Source organism: Hyperoodon ampullatus (genome assembly GCF_949752795.1).
Source record: "Hyperoodon ampullatus genome assembly, chromosome: 6".
Taxonomy (NCBI): domain Eukaryota; kingdom Metazoa; phylum Chordata; class Mammalia; order Artiodactyla; family Ziphiidae; genus Hyperoodon; species Hyperoodon ampullatus.
The window spans coordinates 114,119,588-114,127,799 of NC_136919.1; the positions used below are offsets into that span (position 1 = coordinate 114,119,588).

The 8,212-nt window shown below is 50.6% G+C and overlaps 1 protein-coding gene across 1 annotated transcript; it reads right to left on the reverse strand.

The window, feature by feature from the left end:
- Positions 1-5,913: 5,913 nt before the first annotated feature.
- Positions 5,914-7,885, reverse strand: NKX3-1 (NK3 homeobox 1; the record flags this gene model as incomplete). Its single annotated transcript, XM_079706357.1, has 2 exons — positions 5,914-6,332; positions 7,567-7,885. 2 exons carry the CDS (start codon positions 7,883-7,885, stop codon positions 5,914-5,916), a joined length of 738 nt encoding a protein of 245 aa, XP_079562483.1.
- Positions 7,886-8,212: the final 327 nt, after the last annotated feature.

Sequence of the window (8,212 nt, forward strand, 5' to 3'; positions counted from 1 at the left end):
AGAGATTATAGTGCAACTGCTGTTAAGCAGGGCTGGAGCTCCCATGTTTTGGTAAAGCCTCCCAGGATTTTCTAATGTGCAGCCGATACTGATGACCATGGGACCCAAGAGCATCCTGCAAACGCAGTGGAGCCTATGGGGCCACCTGGTATTTGAGATCAAATGCTGCTGGAGGGACTTCCCTGGCGGTGCAGTGGTTAAGACTCTGCGCTTCCACTGCAGGGGGCACGGGTTCGATCCCTGGCTGGGGAACTACGATCCCACATGCCGTGTGGTGTGGGCAAAAAAGAAAGAAAGTTTAATTTAAAAAAATTATTTTTGGGCTTCCCTGGTGGCGCAGTGGTTGAGAGTCCGCCTGCCGATGCAGGGGACACGGGTTCGTGCCCCGGTCTGGGAAGATCCCACATGCCGCAGAGCGGCTAGGCCCGTGAGCCATGGCCACTGAGCCTGCGTGTCCGGAGCCTGTGCTCCGCAAGGGGAGAGGCCACAACAGTGAGAGGCCCACCTACAGCAAAAAAAAAAAAAAATTATTTTTAAAAACCTGCTGCTGTAATTCCACCTTCAAGAGAGCAAAGTCAGCATTTTCTCCCACATACTGCCATGGATTTCTAGGCTTAACAACAATCTTTGAGTATCCTTCAGTCATTCCAAGGAGAAAATGGGACTTTCCTCTGGATGTCACCCCTTCCTTTCTGCCCCATCACCTCCCTGTTGAGGGTTGTGCCCGTCACTGGATCGGCTGAAAACAGGAGGAGACTGTCCAGTTAGAAGAGGCTGCACAGGGGACCCATCCTAAGTTTCCATCCTAGGTCTCTCCTAAACCCCATATCAGGCCCAGAGCAAGTTCAGGAAATAAGTCCAGCCATGTCTGGAGCCTCTGTAGAGGTCAGAGGAGGACACACCACAGAGACTGAGGTTCTGCTTTCCCTTGCTGACTTTTGACACGCTAGTCTGTCTGGGAAAGTTTGCACGCAGGCCAAGTCTATGGCTAAACTCGGAGCTCTTTATGTTCCAGGACTATCATTCCTGCCCCTTTTCTTGGGCAGTAAATAACTCTTGGCTTTGACAAACAAGCCCTGGTGACACATTGGTGATGGCTGTGGGCAGAGCAGAGTCTGGGTGTCTCTGTGCAGAACCTGGTACCCTAGGCCTAGTCTGACCCTCTTGACTCAGATTTCATCATTACAGGGAATGGTGGTGACCGTGGCCCTGAGAGTGAGCAAGACCAGGGTCTGATGTCTTATAGTGAATTCTGTGGTGCTCCACTGAGGCCCCATACCGGGGAGATGCAGCCCCACAGCTGCTGGGAATGTTGACGGTAATGACTTATAGCTTGTCCCTCGGTGGCCAGAAAGGAATGCATCATCCAAGGTTACTGCCTCTTTCAGGAGGTGGCCGTTGCTGGGATACAAGTACCCGTCCTTTCCTCGATCTGGGACACATCGGCTTCAGGGCTTCTTAAGGTATCAGGTGAGGACTCAGTCACACCTGCCTTAGGGATCAGCTTCTCCTGCTCTTCAACTGTGTTTTCCTCACTTGCTCTTGGGTGTATTTCCTGAGCTCACCTCAACAAACCTTCTGTGTGCAACTCTCCCTCACAGGGCACCCAAGCTAAGTGACTTTCTCTTCACAGCCACTGGTCCCTAAGAGGTCAGCTTTAAGACACAGGGTATTAACATCACCCCAGGTAAACGACTTGCTTTGTAGTTAGAAGGAAAACTTTGATCAGGTGTACATCTTTGACTTTTATTTCCCCTTGTGACAGCTGTGGCCTTCCTAAGGAGACCTGGGGAGGACCAGTGAGACCTCCAGTGACAAAGCTACGGTGACTCTAGAAATTTTCACCTGAAGTAACCTGAGAGACAGATTGAAAAGGAATTCTGAATCCCACAGACTCGCTAAGGTGAGATGCTGGAAGAAGACAGGTATGAGATTAGCAGAGACATTCAAGGAAAGTTGGAAAAGCGACAAGGAAGAGGAGGCAGGGGGCTTTCTTTAGAGATCGGAGATTTGTGTTCAATTTCCTGGATTACTTTTAATCGTTAAAAAAAATAATCCACATCTGTTAATTTACTGTAAGAGCTTTTGTAATTTGAGAGCCTTCCAAGGGAGGGGAGGATGACTGTAGACTTATGCAAAGAGTTAAATCTCATGATGTGAACATGCAAGAGGCCCCACCTGTGTGTACAATGCACTTAAAGGATTAGCGCAAACTTTGAAAATTATGATATGTTTTACCTAGAGTAAGCACCTTACCCTTTAAGCTTCTATTTCCTGGAAGGAGGTGGGAGGAAAGAAAACCATCAATTCTCTCAGGTAATCAGGTGCATGAGACACTCTGCTTGTGGGATTTTTTTTTTTTTTTTTTTTTTTTTTTTGCGGTAGGCGGGCCTCTCACTGTTGCGGCCTCTCCCCTTGCGGAGCACAGGCTCCGGAGCACAGGCTCAGCGGCCATGGCTCACGGGCCCAGCCACTCCGCGGCATGTGGGATCCTCCCAGACCGGGGCACGAACCCGCGTCCCCTGCATCGGCAGGCGGACCCTCAACCACTGCGCCACCAGGGAAGCCCTGCTTGTGGGATTTAATGAAGGTTTAAGTGCAGGTGGATGAAGGATGTGTTATTGATATATTTTACTTTAAACCTATTTTCAATGCTTGTAATTCCAGTTCCAAGGCGTTGCTTGCCAGAGGTCCATGTGCCCTGAATGAAGGTGACATTTTCAGGGAGATGCAGGAGCCAGGGAAGCAGTCGTCGTGTGAGGGGCTACTGGGTGTAGGAAGGGGAATTTTAAAAGAAGTGCTGCTGTGGTCCCCATGTTCCCTTCAGGGTCTTCAAGAAATTTAAGTAAATACCTGACATTCTCTAAACCAAAGGTATCCCTGGGCTAAAGCAGGTGATTATTAAAATGACACAAACATTTCTTTCCACTCCATGTGATTAACCAGTAACAGAGGCCAGAGCATTTATAAAAGAATGACCAGGGCTTCCCCGGTGGCGCAGTGGTTGAGAGTCCGCCTGCCGATGCAGGGGACGCGGGTTCGTGCCCCAGTCCGGGAAGATCCCACATGCCGCGGAGCGGCTGGGCCCTCAGCCATGGCCGCTGAGCCTGTGCGTCCGGAGCCGGTGCTCCGCAACGGGAGAGGCCACAACAGTGAGAGGCCCGTGTACCACAAAAAAAAAAAAGAAAAAAAAAAAAAGACAATGACCATCCTCTGCTATCCACTAAGCTACTGCTTTTGATTATTCAGTCTCCATAGCTTAGTCAGGCAGGCGAAGAGTGGGAGAACAGGGTAATCAGAAACACAGAAACTCAATAGCATTCAGTCTGTAGGAAGCAGAAAATCACACACAGATATGTCTAAAAATGACACAGTACTTTATTTTAAAAATACTCAGGTGTTGCAAAAAATACATAGAAATATAAAGTTTGGTCGGTGTACCTTACTAAACTTCAACTCACAGGTCTGTGTGTTACAGACTGGAGCAGAGTTGGTTATGCACGTGGAGAACCCAAACCGATTTATTAAACAGGATAGAAACAGGTTGTCTGGGTCAAGTGGTCTGGCGGGGTGGGGTACCCTCGAGTTTACCTATCAGATACGGATATACTAGCTCTTCAGAGGTTGTTCTACCAGTTTGGATATGGGTGAGTGACTAGTTCCAATGGGGGAAAAGCAAGATGGATTCACCAAACCAAAGAGTTCTAAACAAAGACTTATCTTTTTCTTTCTGCAACACAATATACATCACAGTAAAATGTTTAATACTTGCAGGTTTGGGGGTTGAAAGAATTCAACGCAGAGGGAGGGAGAGGAAGGGTACTGACCAGAGAGCCAGCACTGAACGTTTATCTTAAAAGACGTGTGAGGGAGAAAAGCAATTTAGGCTGCACTGCCTTCTGTGCGGGCAACACGTGGCATTTGACAGTATTTCAATGTGGAGCTCAAACCATAGAAAGTGGGATGAAACGAGCCAACTTTCTATCAACTTTGGCAGTTTTGCCACCAACAGTAAATTGGACCTTTTTAATAGGAGGAAATTGAAAGGTTTCTCATTGAACAGAATTAAGTTGTGGGATCAAGAGATTTCCAAGCCTCAGGGTACCTCATTAGCAACTGGCTTTTTTTCATTCTGATGTCTCCCCTCTCGCAGGTCGCCTGAGATTATAGGATAGAAACAGAAGGTGGCCAAATTCCTCCTGTGCCTTCTTCTCATTCTCTCTGAAGTCACCAGGTGACTCATTTGGCGGGGGGGACCCTTTTTTTTTTTTTTTTTTGTAAGCACTAAACACAGTTCCTGAAGCATTTGGACAGTTTCATTGTTTGGTGATGGAAGCTGCAATAATGTGTTTTGAAAACTGTTTCCTTTTTCTTAGCTCCTTCCTGCAAAGTGCCATCAGCCCGGTCAGCTTGCTTAGGAGATGGGGCTTTCCGAGGTCCAGGCCCCTTTTCTCCATGCTCCACCCCTGAGCCTTCAATTTCCACTAGACAGCTCTACGGGCACCTGACCCTTCACTCTGCGCTGTATTCTTCCTTGAGTGTGAAAGCTCGATACCTCTTACCTCCTCTGCCTGCAGGGATCCCAAAGGGTTCTCAGACTTTGAGCTGTAACAACAGAGCCACCAGAAAGTCCTATAAAAGCAGCAGTGACCTTCTGGAGCTGTCAAGTCTTTAAATAGGATTTGGGATTTAATGCTGTATATTTTTAAAGGAAAGACATAAGAATTGCTAGTTTTTTTTAAAAAAATGCATGCCTTTTAGCCAATTCAGAATCTGCTCTCCCCCCCCCACTTTTTTTAAACTCAGGAGAGGTAAGACTTTGGGGGAAAAAAAGTACCAGATCTCGGGCTAAATAAGGAAGGTGTATGTTAGGTGCAGTCAGACTAAAAGAAGAACTTCAGTGGGTGACTTGTGGAAAGGGAACAAAAAAAAGAAAGGGGAAAGGAAGGAGCTTAAGGAATTATGTGATCTATCATGGTGTAGTATGAATTAGAGCCGGAAAACTCCAGGAAACTTCTCATTCTGAATTCTCAGACCCAGAGCAAAAAGGTCAGAAGAGGCTCTTTTACCTTTTGCTGATTAAAAAAAAAAAAAAATGCAATGCCCCCCAGCAGCATTGGGGAGACTCCTCCTTAGACCACTGTCTTGGACACGCAGAGATTCTTCTGGCCTGGGCCCACCTCCTGCAGTAGAGTTCTGTTTATACAGCTTGTCTTAAGAGCACAGTGAGTGCTTCTTGTTCTGCTTGGGCCACCCGGTAAATACTTAAGTCGGCGTATTATTTAAAAAGGAATAATAAAAAGCTTATATTTTCATCTCTTGCTACCCATCTCCATATCCCGTGCCAACCTGCGCTGAGCACGACAGGCTTCTCTGTGGGATTCTCCATTTCCGCCTCTCTTCCAGGGACAGAGAGAAACCTTGGTCATAGTCCAAGGCCAACGAGAGGCTTTTGACCTTCAGTTTAATTCAGTAGATGACATCCTCTTATTAGCCGTGCTTCCCCGGTCCCCTCCCCTTTCGGGTGTGCTCTTTCAGAGTGGATGCTCAGGTACACAAGAGGGTGGAGTTGGAGGAAACAGAATCCTCGGAAGTGATGTGGTCACCTCCTACAAAATCACCCAAAGTGCTAGAAACAGCACTTGGCTTTATCCCTCTCTACTTCAAGCAGGTCTCTAAAAGCAAAAATGACCTACGTTCTGTGTTGGGGGAACTATTTGGATATTAAATCATTCCCTGTCCCAGACCTTTCATTGGCCCACTAGTGAAGAATCTGGGATTTCCATGCAAACCTCCAACAGTTTTGGTCTCGTACCTCTTGCTGCTCAGTCCTCCCTGACCCCGGGCCCTTTGGCCTTCCAGAGGGGCCACCTGGGGAAGGCAGTTCTTGATCCCTCGTGGTTGTCGGAGGCGTTACCAGAAAGCTGGGCTCCAGCCTGCCAAGCAGTAAAGGTAGGGGTGGTAAGGGTAGGTGTTATGCGTGGAGATGAGGGAGCCCCGCGAGAAGCCCTCCTCTTTCAGAGCTGGCAAGGAAGGATGCTTCTCCAGGTCTCCCAGGTCTGAGGCGAGCTGCTTCCGCTTGGTTTTATAGCGTCTGTTCTGGAACCATATTTTCACCTGGGTCTCCGTGAGCTTGAGGTTCTTGGCCAGGTGGGCCCTTTCGGGAGCTGACAGATACTTCTGGTGACTGAACTTCCTCTCCAACTCAACGACCTGATTGTGTGAGAAGGCGGCCCGGGAGCGCTTCTGTGGCTGCTTGGGGGCTGGGGGCAGGCTCGGTAAGGCTTCCCGAGTGTTTTCACAGTCCAACAGATAAGTCTCAAAGTGCCTATCTGGAAACGAGAGGGGAGAAGCAGGGATGGGAAGGCAAACGTTACATGTTAGCACGGAAGGGTACAGAATTCAATCCACCCTTATCTCTTCTGGTGAGTGAACAAACAGCCCACTGTCGGTTTAGATACATTGCACTTTTTTCACAGGACTAAGGAACTCTCTGAGTGGGGAGTGAGTGTATATGTAGATTATGTGTTAGTTTTCTACGAGTCATCAAGTCCCCAAAGTAGGAGCAGTTAGTGCTAGAACTTCCTGCCGTTTCATCCAGTAGAATGAAATAGGGATTCTGCATATGTCTTGAGGAAAAGCGGGAGCAGGGAGGCAGGAAAAACTCTGAGAAATAAGATACCCGGTAAAGCGGCCCCAAAGGCAGCCGGTGTTAACATCCGGGTGGCAAGAGAGGGCTTGTGTGGTAGGAAAGTTCATTCTCCGGCTTTAATCCCCCCCTTTTTTCCCTCAACCAGCCGTTAGGATGCCTCATAAGAAGGGTGTCTATTGTATGGTGACGGCTGGTACCTAGACTTATCGTGGTGATCACTTTGTAGTGTGTACAAATATCAAATTATTGTGTTGTACACCTGAAACTAATATAATCTGATGTACCAATTTTACCTCAGTTTTTAAAAAAAAAACTAATGGGAAAGAAACTAAGTCTACTCTAAGCGTTCCGACGTTATAACTCCTGAAGACCAGAGGGGCTCCTAGACTTACTGTTTTATTGCCCGTGGGACTGGGAAGCGAAGGGCATCTTTGCTGGTCAAACCCTGATTTATTAATATTAATACGCTATTATCAGTAACTCGTTATATGTTAATTGTCGTAACTGCCCAGAAGTAATTTGGGGCTGGCGCCGATCAAGGGTCGCACTGTGGCTGGGAGCGATGTTGGGGTTTCCTTCTGGGACACTGGACCACGGTGGGCGCTTCGTGCGCGCTCGCCTTTTGACCCCGGGGCGCGGAGAACCCGCTGCGCAGAGCACCTTGCCGGGCGCGTTGCCCAGTCTAAATCCTGCGCCGCCCTGACGCTGGGGTCATGGCTAATCTCCGAGGCGCGCCCGTGGCGGAGGCCGTGAGGTCCCTTCGCCCGTCGCCGCGGGGCCCCGCAGCCCTGCAGCCGGAGCTCCGGAGGTCCACCTAGCACCCGCCCTCACGCCCATTCGGCCAGCACACCGGCCCTCCCTTCCGGGAGGACCCACCCCGGCCCAGCCCGGCCTCCGCAGCCTCGCCCGCATACCTGGCTCGGTCTCCGCCGGCTGCTCTGCCTCCCCGCGCGCAGCGCGGGGCCGGGCTCTCGGCTGGTCCTCCGGCGCCCCGGCGCCTCCTCTCCCTCCCTCGGGCTCCGGCTCAGGGTCTCGCCTCCGGTCAGGCTGGCGCGGGGGCTGCGGCGGGGGCTGCGGGCTGCCCGCGTGACCTCCACGCCGATCAGCGCCTTCCCGCAGGATGTCCTGGATGAGGAAGGAGGTGAGCGGCTTGGACTGGGTGGGCGGCGCGGGCCGGGGGCTGCAGCTAGCTGCCCCCGCCTTCCCGGGCCGCGGCTCGGGAGTCCGAAGCATCCCCGAGCTTCAACTCGGGCGCCCGGACTCAGGCCCCTGCGGCTGCGCCCAGGCTGAGCTCGCCGCTGGCACCACTTTCACTTTCCGCGGCCCCGGGAACTTATAGCCTTAGGGGCACGCCACGCCGCCTTCCCATTGGCCTCTCGCCCGAACCGCGCGGCTGATTGGCCGCCCGCCGCTCCAGGTGAGGGAAAAGGGGAGTCCCTCGCACAGTCTGGGTCGTGTCTTTCAAAGAGGATTTCTTCCGAAGTTCCTTCTTCTCCAGGATCCTGGCTCGCCTCCCTCCTCCCTACGTCGTTTTCCCAGGCTGGTAGAGAAAACCAAAGC